Here is a 19,403-nt window from a genome sequence, read left to right as displayed (position 1 = left end):
TGGCCACCTCGTGCGAAGAGTTGACTCATTGGAAAAGACTCTGATGCTGGGAGGGATTGGGGGCAGGAGGAGAAGGGGATGACAGAGGATGAGATGGCTGGATGGCATCACTGACTTGATGGACGCGAGTCTGAGTGAACTCCAGGAGTTGGTGATAGACAGGGAGGCCTGGCGTGCTGTGATTCATGGGGTTGCAAAGAGTCGGACACGACTGAGCGACTGAACTGAACTGAACTGATTCCTTGAGACACAACAGTATTGAAATTAGGCCAGTTAAAAACCCTGAAATGGCTCTAAGTGTCCAAATGAAAGGAAGAGCCACATATTTCTTACTTTAAATCAAAAGCTTGCTAGAAGTGAATAAATTTATAACAGCACATTGAAAGCTGAGACAGGCAGAAAGCTAGGTCTCTTGTGCCAAACAGCCAAGCTGTGAACGCAAACCAAAAGTTCTTGGAAAAAAAAAAAATCAACAGTGCTACTCTAAGTGAACACACCAATGATAAGAAAGCAAAACAACCTTATTGCTGATCTAGAGAAAAAGTTGTAGTGGTCTGGACAGATCAAACCAACCTCAACATTCCCTTAAGCCAACGCCTAATCCAGAACAAGGCCTTAAATCTATTCATTTCCACAAAGGCTGAGAGGGGTGAGGATGTTGCAGAAAAAAAGCATGAAGCTAGTAGAGAGGCTGGTTCATGAGATTTAAGGAAAGAAGTTATCTCCGTGATAGTGCCAGGTAAAGCAACCAGTGATGTTACAGAAGCTCTATCAAGGTAGCTAGAAGAGAGCTAAGATAATGAATGGAAGTGGCTACAATAAACAATAGGCTTTCCAATGCAGACAAAAAGAGGATGTCATCTAAGACTTTCATAGCAAGAAAAGAGCAGTCAATACCTGGCTTTAAAGTTTCAAAGGACAAGCTAACTCCTGCTAGGCTCTAACGCAGTTGACACCAATGCTCATTTACCATTCTGAAAATCCTAGGGCCCTCGAGCCTTCTCTGCTCCGCATGTCCTCTATAAAGGGGACAGCGCGGCTTGGGTGGCAGCACAGCTGCCGGCAACATCGTTTGCTGAGGATTTTAAGCCTACTGTTCAGACCTATTACTCAGGGGGAAAAAAAATTTCCTTTTAAAATACGACTGCTCATTGACAACGTAACTGGTCACCCAAGAGCTCTGATGGAGATGCATAATGAAGTTCATGTTGTTTTCATGTCTGCATACAGAACATCCATTCTGCAGTCCATGGATCAAGGAATCATTTCAATTCTAAAGCCTTATTACTTAAGAATTACAGTTCATAAGGCTACAGCTGTCAAAGACACAGATTCCTCTTAGTAATCTGGGCAAAGTCAACTGAAAACCCTCTGGGAAGGAGTCACCATTTTAGATGCCACTATGAACACTTATGACTCATGGGAAGAGGTCAAAATATCAACATTACAGGGAGTTTGGAAGAAGCTGATCCCAACTACCATGGGTGACTGTGAGAGGCTCAAGACTTCCGCGGTGGAAGTCACTGCGGATGTGGTAGAAACAGCAAGAGAACGAGAATGAGAAGGAGAGCCTGAAACTGTGATTCAACTGCTGCTATCTCAAGTTAAAACTGTAATGGATGAGGAGTTGCCTAATGTAGATGAGCAAAGAAAGTGATTCCATCTTGAGATTGAATCCACTCTTGAAGACGCTATGAAGATCGGTGAAATAACAAAGGATTTAGACTATGACATAAACTTAGTTGAGGAAGCTGCATCAGCGTTGGAGAGGACTGACTCCAATTTTGCAAGAATTTCTATTGTGGATAAATGCTATCAAGCAGCACTGCATGTTACAGAGAAATCATTAGTGAAAGGAGGAAGTCAGCCAATCTACATGGCAAAGTTCACGGCTGTCTAACTAAAGAAATGGCCAAAGTCACCCCAACCTTCAGCAACCACCTCCCTGGTCATTCAGCAGCCACCAACACTGAGGCAAGACTCTACACCAGCAAAAAGATTATGACTCATTAAAGGCTCAGACGATGGTTATGTTTTTATTTTTTTACCAGTAAAGTATTTTTAAATTAAAGAATATACTTTTTCCTTAAAGAAATATACTACAGTACAGTGTAAACATAACTTTATGTGCACTGGAAAACTCAAAAATTTTTGTGACCTGCCTTATTGTGATAGTTGCTGTATTGTGGTCCCGTGGAACTGAATCTCCGTCTCTGGAGTAGGCCTATATATAATGCCCCTTTCATTCTCAAAAATACTATTTGGGGCAATAAGTGATATGGCTTAGTTCTACTTCTGAAATGCCTTCCAAACGAATCCACAACTTTCTGTTCTCATTCTCATCTTCCTTCTTCAAGCCCTATTCTCTCTGGACACTATAACTTCTTCCCAACTCAGGTTGAGACTAGCAGTACATAGATTCTTTAGTAAGGTTCAAAAAGCTACGTTTCTTTCTTCTTTCTTTCTATCTGTACCAGGGACAGTCCAGCTCAGAAAATTCTGATGGTCCTCTATGGATTGCAGAATAAAGCACACATCCTCTCAAAGTCTAACATGACCAGACCTTTATATTTTTCCTCCTACTAGATGCTGAAGCTGAAACTTGAATACTTTGGCCACCGGATGCAAAGAACTGACTCACTGGAAAGGACCTTGGTGCTGGGAAAGATTGAAGGCAGGACGAGAAGGGGACAACAGAGGATGAGATGGTTGGATGGCATCACTGACTCAACGGACATGAGTCTGAGCAAGCTTCGGGAGTTGGTGATGGACAGGGAAGCCTGGTGTGCTACAGTCCCTGGGGTCACAAAGAGTCGGACACGACTGAGCGACTGAACTGACTGCGATGCTACCATTTACCCATGTATCAGTTTTCCTTACCAACACCCCTCCCAGTTTTGTGCCTTTGCTCACATTATTCCTGCAGTCTAGAACTGCATGGTCCAATACAGTAGCCACAGGACACTTGCAATTATTTATAATATGGTAATTAAAACTAAGTGAAATAAAACACTCAGCTCCTCAACTGCTCTAGCCACACTTCAGTGCTCAGTGACACACACTGAGCAGAGGCTGCCGTGCTAGGCAGGGAGACACAGAACATGCCCACTGTGCCAGGAAGTTCTCTGAACAGCCCTGGTGTAGATCGAGGTTTGGCAAACTTTTCTTTTAGGTTTTGTGGGACACATGGTCTCTGAACACTCACTCACTGTAAAGCAAAAGCAACCACAGTAAACATGTAAACTAATAAACTAGGATGTGGTACAGTAACATTCTACTTACAAGAGGTGGTGGGCCAGACTGGCCCATAGACCATAGTTTGTGAACCTTAGAACTAGAAAACTCTTCTTTCCCAAATATGCTTGTTGAGTTTCTACTCATCCCTGAAGCCCTGGCCCAAATGTCGGATTTCTCCAACCCCTCCATTAGAGTCAGTCACACTCTCCTTTACATCCACAGCACTTTCACTTCTATCATTATATCACAGTCCACCTTGCAGCTCTCTCAACCTGTGTCACAGGTACAGACACGCGTATTAGAGACTACTAGACAAGGGTAAAGCTGACATTTCGTTCTTCATAGTGTCCGAGCATTTAGTCTCACTGCTACTACTTGATGAAAAGCTAAAGAAAAATTCCACAACAGTTTTGTGATGTGTAATTTAAAATGTGCTATTACATTCCCTTCTAAAAAGGGTATTACTTCAAAATGTTACTCAGTGGAAACAAAACGTAATTATCTAAACTCTTATTACTCTTTTCACAAATGAAATACTTAAATTTTTCTTTAAAATAGTGGATTTTTCATTAAAATATAACATTTACATAATTATCCAAATTTAAAATTATATACAGAATGAAATTATCATAGCTATAGAATACTTTACCTGAGAATAATTTTATAGCCAAGATGGCAAAGCTATGAATGGTTGACTCAAGAACAGATAGTAGGACTATCAGAGCAAAAGCTTAATTTAACTATAATATTCAAAATCTTGCTTTCTTTAAACAAGAAAATAAGGTTTTGATCCAAGGGTTCTGTTGATTCGGCAGACTATTAAGTTTCTGGAAGAGCAGATGATATCATTTATGGCAATTACTAATTTATGTTATGTTCTATAATCTAGTAAGATAAGTCCAGATAAGTCCATTATAAAGTAAAATTGAGGGTTTCTTAAATTGACTAAACTTCAGGATTACTAAAAACCACAGCTACTGTCAAATTCAAAGCTGACAATAAATGACTCATCTGAGATAATATAATCACTACAAGATTCTTCTGGATTTTCACACAAGATACTAAAACATCAGTTTATTCTACTCTCTTTATTCTACTAGCAACTTCTCCCTATAATACTGTCAATGTGACACTTATTAAGTGTAATCAATAATCTTGTTGAAGAACTCAAATACAAACTTCTACACCAAGGTCATTTACTACACAAATAATATGTCACCTTCAAAACTAAATACTATGAAAATAAGAGGACACAAAATAATGACAGTAAAATAAACAATCCTTTACTTGTTCACTGAAGCTGTGGGAGAAGTCTGAGGGGTCTTCTCATCTTCCCCTTGAGAACTGCTGAACTCAGAATCCTGAAACCGCTTTCCGATCTTTGGCCGCTTTAGATGGCTACTTCGAGTGCGAGTGGAAACAGGTGTTTTATCATGACCTGAGAAAACAACAGCAAGCCCACGATTAACTGACTGTGTAGTCAAAGAATCACCCATTAACTATACACAGAAATGCAAGAACTAAGCTAGTTTAACTATATCACCACAAGTACACACTTCCTATCACATGAGGCTAGGAAATCATGTCCGTGACATATTTTAAATTAAGAAATAATCTTAAAGTCAGTATTCATTCCTCACATATCTGTGTTACCTTGAGCTCTGCAAAGTATTTGTGCATTTTCACTTAAGATTCTTTTCCAATAATCTTGGGAAATAAACAAGGCAGACATTATGGTCCCTATTTTACAGGTAAGGGAATGAAAAGAAAGAGGTACAAATAGCTTATCTGTTCACACAGCAGAATCAGTGGTACCAGAACCCCAACCTAGATATTAGAGGTGGGTAAGTCTTTATGTATACTAAGGGACACACACACACGTAATTCTAACACTCTCAAACACTTAAACTAATAGACCAGCTGAATTTCTTACCTTCAGAAGTACTTGCAAAGGCATCCTTTAGAGAATCAATCTAAAACAGAGATACATATCAAAACCAAAAGTTTTAGACCCTTTTTCCTTCCTATGTATCTACTTCATTCAGTTTCAAAGAAAATTTCTTAAAAACGTTTTCAAAGAGCACCTTTTGTATTCATTATCCATCAATTAAGAAGACTCACTTACGTAAAAAGGCTATCTTATAGCTTCAGTTTATTATGAGCCTGAGAATTTGTGAAACCACCTAATATGGGATATACTGATATACACTGGGTGTATACACGTGTACTGATATACACGTGTCCTATCCTCAGCTCCTTTCTCAGTCCAAATACTCCTGTGTAACTGTATCTACCACCTTTACTTTAACATCTCCTTGCTGATGAATCCAAATGCGCAACTTAATTTCCCCAACTTTTTCTTGATTTTCAAAGCTCTATTTCTAATGAAATCTCTCTCCAGTGAATACTCCAACCCAATTTCCTATCCAACCTGTCCCAAACTAAACTCTCATATTTAATCAGTATTATTCTCTGTCTTGGTTATTGGCAATAACAATTTAGTATGCTAGTCCAATCAACGACCTGTGGGGCAATAATGACTTCTCGTCCTTCGTTCAACCAACCACAAGCCTGTCCACTAGCACGCTGAAAAATCTCTCAAAACTGCGCCTCTTTGGTATTACCAATGCTTCCATTTGGGCATTTATCATCCTTAACATGAAGGTGTACACCTTAAATATGTATAATTTTTGTCCATTATACCTCAATAAAGCTAAAATATTATGTAATTAAAATAAACAAAATCACTTCCCCATGTGGTTACTAATAGTTTAATATGAGAAATATTTCCCTTGATTAAAATATTACAGTAATATGAAGAATATGAATTTCTAAAATGAAAGAAAATCTAATTTATATCACCAACCTTTACAGTACAGTGAAATTTTAATGTTCTCATTAAAATGACACAAATTATTTGGCTTAATATTAAAGTAAATCATTGCTCTCACTACATGTATGAAACAAACAGATTATGATATCTAATCAATAATAAAGTAATCTTGATATATCTGAGGAATTTGGAATGCAACATATTAGAAGGGCTTATTCTGAAGCCTGAAATTCCAAAGGTAGGAAAAAAAAACTGAACTCCTTATAATAGTTATTGTATTATTTATATTATCCTTAAAAATGCTTTTCAAAATTTTTACTCAAATGGTCATCACTCATGCTAATTAAGACAGAAGAAGAGAGGCACAAATAATTCCCCAAAGCACTTGTCATTGAAATGCATGTGCGTTTACACAGACATATTCAACACTCACTAAAAATATATTCAGATACCCACATACAAAATAATTATGACTATATTAAAACCTTCCCTGATGGCTCAGCTGGTAAAGAATCCACCTGCAATGCAGGAAGACCCAGGTTCGATCTTTGGGTCAGGAAGATTGCCCAGAGAAAGGAATAGCAACCCACTCCAGTATTCTTGCCTGGAGAATCCCATGGACAGAGGAGCCTGGCAGGCTACAGACATGGGGTTGCAAGAGTCCGACATGAGTGAGTGACTAACCAATGTAATAATAATGTAAAAGCTACCACAACAAAACACTGTAAAAAATAAACCTCTAGGATCCCACCAATGAATTTTAAATAATACCAAGTAGGTTTCAGAAAAGCACCTGGTAAGCCCTCTGGAATTCAGTGGGGAACTGCCCTTCTCCTTTCAGGTTACCTAGTATTTGCAAAGTGCATTATATTCTACGGTGACTTAACACATATAGCCTCAAACTTCCCCCAAATAACTTCATAACCTTTGACCTATTTCACTTCAAGAAATTTATCTGTGCAAGGAAATAATTACATTTGTGCAAAGATGCATGTATAATTGTGTTCATGGCTGGGCCATTTATAAAAAACAAGTATAATATGTTAAGAAAATATATGCTGGTATTTACATAGAATAGTGTGCTACCTAACAACACTGATTTAACACAGTAATGACACGGTTCTCTGGTGACTCAGTGGTAAAGAATCTGCCTGCCAATGCAGGAGAAATGGGTTCGATCCCTGGTCCAGGGAGATCCCACATGCCACAGAGCAACTAAGCCTGTGCTTCCCAGCTCCTGACCCTGTGCTCTAGAAGCCGGGAGCCACAGCTACTGAGCCTACATGCTGCAACTACGGGAGCCTGTGCGCCCTAGACCCCACGCTCTGCAACAAGAGAAGCCAGTGCAAGAAGCAGCCCTCGCATTGCAACAAAGAGTAGCTCCCACTCGCTGCAACTGGAGAAAAGCCCACCCAGCGATGACCAGCACAGCCATAAATAAATAAATAAAATTTTTAAAAAAAGTAACGACACAGAAAATGCTTACAATATTATGTCAATGGAGAAAAGCAGTTAGAAGCATGTATGAAAGTGAATGAAAGTCGCTCAGTCATGTCCGACTCTTTGTGACCCCATGGACTATACAGTCAATGAAATTCTCCAGGCCAGAATACTGGAGTGGGTAGCTGTTCCCTCCTCCAGGGGATCTTCCCAACCCAGGGATCGAACACAGCTCTCCCGCATTGCAAGCAGATTCTTTATCAGCTGAGCCACAAGGGAAGCCCAGTTAGAAGCATAAAAGAATAAAAACAGAAATGAAACATATGCACTACATGTTTCATAATATACATTAAGTATGTATCCAAAAATGTTAATTGCTAGATCTAGGGTAACAGAATTATAGATTTTTATTTTCTTCTGTACTACTTTGTGTATTCCAAATTATTTTTCAAAGAAAATTAAATCTTAGAAACCAATTAGCAAAAAATGCCAAGTAACACAGTAGAACCAATTAGCAAAAAATGCCAAGTAACACAGTAGAAGTTACCTAAGTTTGCTGAATGAACAGTAACATTTATAAAGTTATTAGCTGAACCTCTTTTTTAAAAACAGCACGCTTGGTATTTCCTATGGTAAACACACAGTGTACCTACAGTTAGCTGCATCTCACTAGACTGACTGTATTCAGCTCTTCCTTCGTATTCTGGAACAGAGGCAAGACCGTATTCTCCGGACGTAGATCTTTTAGCTTCATTTTGAGAAACTGCTGTGTGAAAAAGAATTTTGAAAATTTTAACCCAGTTAGTATTTGGTTTTAATTGTCACATTCTTTGTACGGATTTTTACAAAAGCCCTAAAGAAGGGTATTAAATATCCAGACGTGGGATATCCCTTCACCAATATCTTACAATGAAACCTTAAAAGAGTTTTAAATAGTTTATCTGTTATTTAGCAATTTTAAGGAGAGATGCATAAGACTGAGTACTACCTTTGATCCCCTGATGCCTATTCTGTGCTGAGTAACCTGTGTTCATTTCTTATGCACCAATTTCTACTGGACTACTGAGCTATATTCTATTGGGTTACTCTAGGTCTTCTTACTAATGACACAAATGTTTAAATAGAACAAAAATTCCAACTTTAGAAAAGAAGGTCTATTACTAGAGAGTTCACATTACAAGACATTGGACTATTCTGGACTATAAGACCATCATTCAGTTCAGTCCAGTCACTCAGTCATGTCCAACTCTTTGCGACCCCATGAATCACAGCACGGCAGGCCTCCCTGTCCATCACCAACTCCCAAAGTTCACCCAAACTCATGTCCATCGAGTCGGTGATGCCATCCAGCCATCTCATCCTCTGTCGTTCCCTTCACCTCCTGCCCTCAATCCCTCCCAGCATCAGGGTCTTTTCCAATGAGTCAACTCTTCGCATGAGGTGGCCAAAGTACTGGAGTTTCAGCCTCAGCATCAGTCCTTCCAATGAACACCCAGGAATGGTCTCCTTTAGGATGGACTGGTTGGACCTTGCAGCCCAAGGGACTCTCAAGAGTCTTCTCCAGTGCCACAATTCAAAAGCATCAATCCTTCAGTGCTCAGCTTTCTTCACAGTCCAACTCTCACATCCATACATGACCACTGGAAAAATCATAGCCTTGACTAGATGGACCTCTGTTGACAAAGTAATATCTCTGCTTTTTAATATGCTATCTAGGTTGGTCATAACTTTCCTTCCAGGAGTAAGCATCTTTTAATTTCATTGCTGCAATCACCATCTCCAGTGATTTTGGAGCCCCCCAAAATAAAGTCTCTCACTGTTTCCACTGTTTCCCCATTATTTCCCATGAAGTGATGGGACCAGATGCCATTATCTTAGTTTTCTGAATGTTGAGCTTTAAGCCAACTTTTTCACTCTCCTCTTTCACTTTCATCAACAGGCTTTTTAGTTCCTCTTCACTTTCTGCCATAAGGGTGGTGTCATCTGCTTATCTGAGGTGATTGATATTTCTCCTGGCAATCTTGATTTCAGCTTGTACTTCCTCCAGCCCAGTGTTTCTCATGATGTACTCTGCATAGAAGTTAAATCAGGGTGACAATATACAGCCTTGACGTACTCCTTTTCCTATTTGGAACCAGTCTGTTGTTCCATGTCCAGTTCTAACTGTTGCTTCCTGACCTGCACATAGGTTTCTCAAGAGGCAAGTCAGGTGGTCTGGTATTCCCATCTCTTTCAGAATTGTCCACAGTTTATTGTGATCCACACAGTCAAAGGCTTTGGCATAGCTAATAAAGCAGAAATAGATGTTTTTCTGGAACTCTCTTGCTTTTTCTGAACCATAATCACAGAAAACTAGCCAGTCTAATCACACAGACAACAGCCTTGTCTAACTCAATGAAACTAAGCCACGCCGTGTGGGGCCACCCAAGACAAACGGGTCATGGTGGAGAGGTCTGACTGAATGTGGTCCACTGGAGAAGGGAATGGCAAACCACTTCAGTATTCTTGCCTTGAGAACCCCATGAACAGTATGAAAAGGCAAAATGATAGGATACTGAAAGAGGAACTCCCCAGGTCGGTAAGTGCCCAATATGCTACTGGAGATCAGTGGAGAAATAACTCCAGAAAGAATGAAGGGATGGAGGCAAAGCGAAGACAATACCCAGTTGTGGATGTGACTAGTGATAGAAGCAAGGTCCGATGCTGTAAAGAGCAATATTGCATAGGAACCTGGAATGTCAGGTCCATGAATCAAGGCAAATTGGAAGTGGTCAAACAGGAGATGGCAAGAGTGAACGTCGACATTCTAGGAATCAGCAAACTAAAATGGACTGGAATGGGTGAATTTAACTCAGATGACCATTATATCTACTACTGTGGGCAGGAATCCCTCAGAAGAAATGGAGTAGCCATCACGGTCAACAAGAGTCCGAAATGCAGCACTTGGATACAATCTCAAAAACGACAGAATGATCTCTGTTCGTTTCCAAGGCAAACGATTCAATATCACGGTGATCCAAGCCTATGCCCCAACCAATAACACTGAAGAAGCTGAATTTGAACGGTCCTATGAAGACCTACAAGACCTTCTAGAACTAACACCCAAAAAAGATGTCCTTTTCATTATAGGGGACTGGAATGCAAAAGTAGGAAGTCAAGAAACACCTGGAGTAACAGGAAAATTTGGCCTTGGAGTATGGAATGAAGCAGGGCAAAGACTAATAGAGTTTTGCCAAGAGAACGCACTGGTCATAGCAAACACCCTCTTCCAACAACCCAAGAGAAGACTCTACACGTGGACATCACCAAATGGTCAACACCGAAATCAGACCATCATTAGGCAATGCATTTACATTAGACTTGTGTCTAACTGAAAACAGTCTTACCTGTAATTTTAAGTGTTTCTCTCTGTAACGCTCTGGTGATTGGTACTCTCTGGTACCAGTGCCCAACACCTTCAACTTCCCAAAGCAGTTCATGGTCTCCTGGATATTTTTCAAAGTACTGGTTGCAAGCTGAAAAACACATTGAAACTCTCCTAGAAATCCCAGCAATCAAGTGGAATGAACGGTTAAAATGCCGTGTAATGTGTATTTTATCACCAAAAAACCGTTTAGGAGACACTGCCCTGGGAAAGAGGCCTGGTGTTCCCCTTACTTAATCCAAGTGGTAAGTTCTCCTACTCTTTGGCTTGGCTGTGTCTTTTGGCTCAAAGGGGCCTCCCTGGTGGCTCAGTGGGTAAAGCGTCTGCCTCCAATGCGGGAGACCCGGGTTCAATCCCTGGGTTGGGAAGATCCTCTGGAGAAAGAAATGGCAACCCACTCCAGTACTCTTGCCTGGAAAATCCCATGGACTGAGAAGCCTGGTAGGCTACAGTCCATGGGGTCACAAAGAGTCGGACATGACTGAGCGACTTCACTTCACTTTGGCTCAAAACTCATCAAGAGGTGAACCCAGTTTTCAGGCAAGGCCTTTAATAGGACAAACAAGGAGAACTTCTGTGCTTTTAAAATTACATCTATATTTTGGGAAGTGTGAAAATCTAAAGTAATTCTGTAAATATGAATACATAAAAAATAAGTCTGAAATTATTATTTTTTAAGAAACTTAAAAACTTTAAAAATAAGAAGGACACAAAATAATGTTTTATAGTGTGTCTAGACAGAGACTTAAGTGTTAAACCATGGGCAGGAAGGATACACACCAACTTGAGGAACACAATTATCTCTGGGGAGAAAAAGGTGAAAGGGGGATGGGATTAGGGCTGGGTTCAAAGAGAACATCAACTGTATCTACATCTTGTTTAAGTCTCCATCTCGTTTAATTCTCTTAAAATAAGTGAAAATAAATGAAAATATGGCAAAATCTTAACATCTGTTAATCTGGACAGTGAACATGTGGAGAGCAGGATGCCATTTGCTCACTTTTCCCCTCATATATTTGACAATATTTCTCAGGTTCTTTGGTTGTTCCCACACCTATCAGGAAGCGAAAAGCTGGAGAAAACAGTAGGCCACACTGAGTCCTCTGTCTCAATTAAAACAGCTAAAATAGTAGAGGATGCCTTACATAATACATAAGCACCTGTAGTTCATTTAGTATTCAACTGATTCATCATCAGAATCCTTAAAAATGGTAAGTAATAAGAGACTCTGCCTACAGTAGATGTGTTTGCATGCTTCCCCAAATTTAGTAAAGCAATAATTAAGACTTCAAGAGGAAAATCCGCTTTCAGATTATCCAGGGTATACAGGATTCATTCCATCCTCATGTATGGGCCTTGAGAGAAACTGTGATTCAAGATGAGCATGCAATGCTTGGTTCTTGTTTTCTGGATTTTTGATATTAAAAAGGGAGAAGAAACTTAGAACAAAAATATTTTTTCAGTGAATATCTAATGCTAGATTAAAATCAATGGTAAATTACATACTATAAAAGTTTTCACACAAATCACTCTTCAGTATCAAATCTTACTTCATTAAGAAAAGAGCAGTACTACAGGCTTCATACAAATACAAATATAAATCCACTAACAGCTTTTAAAACACGACAACAAAATATATACACACAACAGAAACATTTAAAAAGAATAAATTGAGCTACATGAATCCATAGGAATAAATCTTATACAGATAAGTAGAAAAAGCAAATTGCAGGATTCATACAGTACATATTATTCATATAAAGTTGTGCTGTTTTTTTTTTTTTAATTTATTTTCAAGGACTGCATTCAGGCCCTTGGCACTGAAAGCACAGAGTCCTAACCACTGGACTACCAGGGAATTCCCTGACATTTCAAACATGTCAAACAATATGACACTGAGACTTCCCTGGCGGTCCAGTGGTTAAGAATACGCCTTCCAATGCAGGGGACTTGGGTTTGATCCCTGGCTGGACAACCAAGATCCTACCTGCCTTGGGGCAACTAAGCCCACATGCCACAGCTAAAGAGCCCACCTGATGCAACTAAAATCCAACGAAGCCACACACAAAAAAGACCATTAAAAAAGAACATGACATTGTTGGAGTGTGTGTGTATGCATATGTGTGTGTGTGTGTGTAAAGTCGAATAAATGCCTGGGGAAAAGAAATGCCAAACTAAGGACAGTGCTTGAAGGAAAGTTACATGGCTCAAAATAGCCTGGAGTTAAACTCCCCTCCCGGTCTGCCCCACCATTCTATGCAAAACAAAGAACTCTCTCACCCGAAGGAAGAAAATGGACATTAAGGTTGATTTGCTCAGCTTCCAGCTGGTCCAGCCTCTGGCCGATCTCCAGAATTCCTTGCCCCAGCCATGTAAGAGAGAACTACTCTGAACCACCTTGGAGAACAGGCCCCCTTAAGACAGTAGATGTCCACTTATATGCCTATATATACTTTTTTCTTGGGTTAGTGCAGCAGCTCACTAATCTGACTGCTGCCCCTTCTCACCTCATTAAAGGTGACCTGTTCCTGTACAGTGCTGGTCTCCTTCTTTTTCTGAACCCCACCTTCTCTAACTCTGTACCCTACAGTGCTTATTTCAAGGAAGGGAGGGAATAAGCTAACTGGATAGGACAGGAGTACAACTGCATTGGCAATAATCCACTTCTCATGGATGCTACATGCTGGACAATACATGAGTATTTTGTCATCTCCTACATTTTTTGTACATTTGAAATTTTTAATTTAGAAAGCTACCACAGGGAGTCCCCTGGTGGTCCAGCGGTTAAGACTCCACTTCTAACACAAGGAGTGAGGGTCTAATCCCTGGTCAGGGAGATGAGTTCCCACATGACTTGCAGCGCAGCCAACAAAAAACCTACCACAAATAACAAACAACCCAAAGAAAGAATGGTAAAGAATTTAAATATACATTTTTCCAAAGATGATACATAGATGACTAATAAGCACATGAAAAAATGTTCAACACCAAATGTGCATCAAGACAATGAGATGCCACTCCACATCCACTGAGAGGGCTATAGTAAAAAAGACAAATAATGGGAATTTTCCGGCAGTCCAGTGGTTAGGACTCTGCGCTCTCACTGCCAGGAGCAAGGGTTCGATCCCATCAGGCAACTAAAATTCCATAAGCCTTGCAGTGTGGTCAAAACTTAAAAGGACAAATAATAGTAAGTATTGGTGAGGATGTAGAGAAAACCGCAACCCTCATACAATGTTTACGAGAATGTAAAATGGTGCAGTTGCTTTCAGAGCAGTTTGGCAAGGTTATGACCAAGGTATTTCATCCACACCTAGATATATATACACCAGAGCAATGTTCACTCAAAAACTGCCCAAATGTTCACAGTAGCATTATTCAGAATATCTAAAAAGTAGAAACAGTCTATCAACTGGTGATGGCATATCCACACAATAGAATATTTCTCAGCCATTAAAAAAAAGAAAAAAAAGAAGCACTGAGTCAGACTACAACATGGATGAACCTTGAAAACATTTATGCAAAATGAAAGAAGTTAGACACAAAGAGCTTACAATATATCATACAATTACATTTATATGAAATGTCCAGAATAGGTAAATCCATAGACACAGAAAATGGATTAGTCGTTGGTTGCTAGGGGATGAAAGAATGGAGGAACGGAAGAGTGACTGCTAATTGGTACAGAGCTTCTTTTGGGGATGTTGAGAATGTTCTAAAATTAGATGGTGGTTATGGTTGCACAGCTGTGAAATAATAAGACCACTAAACTGTACACTTTATGAGGGTGGATTTAATGGTATGTGAATTCCATTTCAATTTCTTAAAAAAAGCTACCATACCCTCAAAATGCCACTTATGTGAGGTAAGGGCACATAGACTCTCTTGACCCTAGAGAGTCAAGAATGTAATTTACTTAATATTGACATACACACATTTAAGATAAAGTGCAGAAACTTAAGAAGTGACACTGAGAGAAGTTTAACTAAAAACTTAACCCAATTACCTATGTACATGAGAGAGGTCAGGGGATACCGCAAGCCAAGTGCATCTTCTGTAAAGGAATCAACAAAGTCCTCCAGCATATGAAGCCCAAAGTCTTTGCCTCGATATTTCTTTCTTACAAACATTGTATCCAGAACTGGCAGTTGGTAGCTTTGGGTAAGAAACGAGGCACATGTGCTTCCTGCAGTCATAAAACAGAAATCCAACAATTTTTCACATTTAAAAGACCATGTAGGTATATATATTTAGAGAACATGAGTTAAGGTTGAAATTGGTTATTTTTTCTTATATCACAAATGTTAAATAAATGCATAAATTTTACAATATAAAATGCTTTCCAGCTATTACATATCATAATGTATACCTGAGATGATGAGAAGAACTACGTTATTTTACAGCTACCAAAACTATCTCATGCAAACTAACTATTACCATTTGATGAACGGTATGCTTGAATATATATCTCTGTCCATAGACCTGTACAACTTTAAAGTTCATCAACTATTAAAATTTCAAATTTAAAGAGTAATTGGTGATTGCATAAGTACACCAAGTATCTAATTCCAACCTTCAGTTCAGTTTAGTTCAGTCTCTCAGTCGTGTCTGACTCTTTGCGACCCCATGAGCCGCAACACGCCAGGCCTCCCTGTCCATCACCAACTCCCAGAGTTCACTCAGACTCACGTCCATCGAGTCAGTGATGCCATCCAGCCATCTCATCCTCGGTCGTCCCCTTCTCCTCCTGCCCCCAATCCCTCCCAGCATCAGAGTCTTTTCCAATGAGTCAACTCTTCGCATGAGGTGGCCAAAGTACTGGAGTTTCAGCTTTAGCATCATTCCTTCCAAAGAAATCCCAGGGCTGATCTCCTTCAGAATGGATTGGTTGGATCTCCTTGCAGTCCAAGGGACTCTCAAGAGTCTTCTCCAACACCACAGTTCAAAAGCATCAATTCATCTTTTCCCTTTACTTTTTCCCTAGTGAGTACAGTTTCATTTTTACCTACTTAATGATGGCAAAGAAGTGAATTAGTTCTCCAAATTTTTAAGGACTATGGATTAGGACTAAATGGAAACATTGATTTTAGAAACGGCTAAGTCAGCAATCTTTGTGAATACACTTTTTAATATATCCTGTACATTTAAGGTTTAATAGGAGAAATGTTTGTAGTAGTAACTAAACATGCCTCCCCTTATTATATCACAGAGCTACACTGATTTGTCTTTTAAGAACCCTGATTTGGGTTGTGACCCTTCAAGTAGATGTATAAGCTTCTATAATGTACCTTAAGACAGTCTGTAAGTAGAGGACCTCATGGTGGAGTATCCCACTTTCTAAGTTAGCTATCAGTCAGTATTCTACTCTTTTAGTACTTCAAGTAAAACAATTATTCTCAGTTATATTATTCACATGATTTTGGATACTTATAATGATGTAGTTCAAGAAAGAAACAAAATTTCAGGCAACAAACCTTTCACAAATAAACTTTTACCAATCATATCATTTGATGGGATGGTCAATATAGCAAGGCTTTTTAAGTTCAACCAAATAATGAATTACTTATTATTAAACTGGAGAACTTCAATAACGTTTTGCAATAATCTGTGTAAGAGGGCATGACAACCCACTCCAGGATTCTTGCCTGGAGAAGAGAGAAGCCTGGTGGGCTAAACAGTCCATGGGGTCACAAAGAGTCAGACACAACTGAGCGACTAAGCACACACACACACTAAGACAACTAATTTAAATTCAAAATAGGTAACACACATTGTTATATACTTAGTTCTTAACCGCTGATGTTCAGTTAGGAAACTAATAAGGGTCAAAATGTCTTACATAGTGGCTGTAATTAACAATATTGCTTTATATACATTAAATTTATTTAAAAGGTAGATCTCAGGCTTCCCATCTGGCTCAGTGATAAAGAATCCACCTGCCAATGCAGGAGCCACAGGAGACTCGGGTTTGATCCTTGGGTAGGGAAGATCTCCTGGAGGAGGAAAGAGCAACCCACTCCAGTACATGGAGCAGAGAAGAGCTGGACAGAACCGAGTACACATACCAAATTTTTTTTAAAAAAGATAGATCTTAAGCATTAGCACCTCAAAAAAAGAAAGGAAGAGGGCTTCTTTGGTGGCTCAGTTGTAAATATGTACATGTAAAACCCAATGCAGGCAGCAGGGGTTTGATCCCTGGTCCAGGAAGATCTAACATGCCACGGAGCAGCTAAGCCCGGGTGCCACAGCTATAGAGCTTGTGCTCCGGAGCCCGGGAGCCACAGCTACTTAACCCTGAGCACCTGAGAGCCCGTCTCTGCAACAAGGGAAGCCACGCAGTGAGAAGCCTGCACCCCACAACCAGAGAGCACCCTGCTCACTGCAACCGGAGGCAACCCTGCGTACAACAAAGGCACAACACAGACAAAAGTAAATGAAATTACACACACACACACACACACACACACACACACACACACTGTATATATAAAAGAAAAGAAGGAAGAAAGAAAATGGCAACCATGTTAGGCAATTAATATACTGATTATGGTGAATATTTTGCAATGTGTGTCAAATCACAACTTCAATTTATCAATTATACTCAATAAATCCAAAATAAATACATAAAATTATTATTCGTCTAACAGGTAGCCTCACCAACATGCTACAGTGACTAGCTTTTTTAATGCCTTAAAATTAGGGTTCTCTCACAGTAACTGCTAGAAGTGATAAATCAAGAGACATTACTTTAAACGTAACATTAATTCAAAGGACAAAGCAAACATGAGAAGAGAATCCTATCTAGTTCTTAATACTGTCTGCAGATCTATTGCTTTTACTGTTGTGCATGCCTCAGAATACCAAATATATGAAGTAAATTTCCCACAAATTGATTTTTTTCTATTTTTACACAAACATTCCTTTAAATAGAGAAAAGGTAGAGTCTAGCATCTAATAGTGTTAACAAGGTCAATTTATGGAACTAACAGTTTTCACAAAGTCTAAAGTTCTACTTATTCACCATGTACATATTCATTTCAAAAAACCATGCTAATTCTCTTTTTGTGACTATACCTTAAATTCTTATTTTTATATTTCTATCAGGTTCTACCCAGATATAAGAGAAATCAAATAAAGGGCAGAAAAACTTCCCAAGTTACCAGAGATTCCTCAGACACATCAACAGCACAAGTACTTAGTAATTAGTGGGGGGAAAAAAAAAACCCTACAACCTTAGATGAACTTTCATTAAAAATCTACTAGCTGAAATTTAATTTAGCACTGCACAAGAGGCAGCTTGGATATTTACACTCCTCAGAGCTTCACCTTTGGCCACAATTTTTTTCTATATGCTCTCTCTGGGTAATCTCCCTACTCTCAAGGTTTCTACCATTTATCCAAATGCTTATGATCACAATCTTTTATTTCTGTAACGCATGAAACTTACTCCAAGATGAATGGAAGAGCTCATATAAATGTAAATATAACAAAAAACACACAGTCATCTCCAAATACAGAGAAAAAGCATTAGACAAAATCCAGCACATTCATGAGAAAAATACTCAAGGTCTTCAATCTGATAAAGGGATCTATGAAAAACCTGGCAGCTAATAAAAATCACACTTAATGGTGAAAGACCAGATATTTTCCCCTAAGATCAAGAACAAGATAAAAATGTTAATTCTCACCACTTTTATTCAATATCTTAGGTACGTTCTAGCTGGGCAATTAGGTAAGAAAAGGAAATGAAAAGCACCTAGAAAGAAAGAAAGAAAACCTTCTTGTATACAGACCTTAAGATTTTCATCTTAAGAAATTCACTAAAAAATTATTAAAACTGATAGTTTTTAAGTTCAGCAAGATTATAGGATATAAGATCAATATACAAAAATCAATTAAGGACTTCCCTGGCAGTCCAGTGGTTAACAGCTCAGGCATCCACTACAGGGGGTGTGGGTTTGACCCCTGGTTGGGGAACTAGGATCTAGACCCTCAAGTGCCTTGCAGAGTGGCCAAAAACAAAAAAAATTTTTTTCAATTGTATTTCTAGACACCAGCAACGAACAATCTTTAAATGAAATTAAGAAAAGAATTCCACTAACAAGAGCATCACCAAATAATAAAATACACAGGAATAAATTTGGCAAGAGTACAAAACTGAAAACTACAAACATTTAATAGGAATTAGGGACCTCCCTGGTGGTCCAGGGGTTAAGAATTTGCCTGGCAATGCAGAGGACACAGGTTCCATCCCTGGTTAGGTAACATGCCACATGCCGCAGAGCAACTAAGGCCATATGCCACAACTGCTGAAGCCCACACACTCTAGAATCCCTGCTCTGCAACGAGAGGTCACTGCAACGAGAAGCCTGCACACCACGACTAGAGAGTAGCCCCCGCTCACCCCAACTAGAGAAAGCCCGCGCACAGCAATGAAGAGCCCCTGGGATGAGTGAAGGAAGACCCATC

At 39.3% G+C, this 19,403-nt stretch overlaps 1 protein-coding gene and 1 non-coding gene across 2 annotated transcripts in view; one reads left to right on the top strand and one right to left on the bottom strand.

The window, feature by feature from the left end:
- Window positions 1-19,403, bottom strand: part of FAM169A (family with sequence similarity 169 member A) — a 45,601-nt gene that overhangs the window by 7,576 nt on the left and 18,622 nt on the right. The window contains exons 5-9 of the mRNA XM_052659285.1: window positions 14,941-15,120; window positions 10,897-11,025; window positions 8,164-8,276; window positions 5,171-5,210; window positions 4,525-4,675 (exon numbers count right to left, since the gene is read on the bottom strand). Of these exons, the coding sequence (XP_052515245.1) occupies window positions 4,525-4,675; window positions 5,171-5,210; window positions 8,164-8,276; window positions 10,897-11,025; window positions 14,941-15,120 (613 nt within the window). The remainder of the gene's footprint in view (window positions 1-4,524; window positions 4,676-5,170; window positions 5,211-8,163; window positions 8,277-10,896; window positions 11,026-14,940; window positions 15,121-19,403) is intronic.
- On the top strand, window positions 11,231-11,302 carry TRNAW-CCA (transfer RNA tryptophan (anticodon CCA)). The gene has a single exon. It is a non-coding gene; the product is annotated as a tRNA-Trp (tRNA).

Source organism: Budorcas taxicolor, chromosome 20 (genome assembly GCF_023091745.1).
Source record: "Budorcas taxicolor isolate Tak-1 chromosome 20, Takin1.1, whole genome shotgun sequence".
Taxonomy (NCBI): domain Eukaryota; kingdom Metazoa; phylum Chordata; class Mammalia; order Artiodactyla; family Bovidae; genus Budorcas; species Budorcas taxicolor.
The sequence above is the reverse complement of the archived record's forward strand: the minus strand, read 5'-3'. Positions and strand labels throughout refer to the sequence as shown.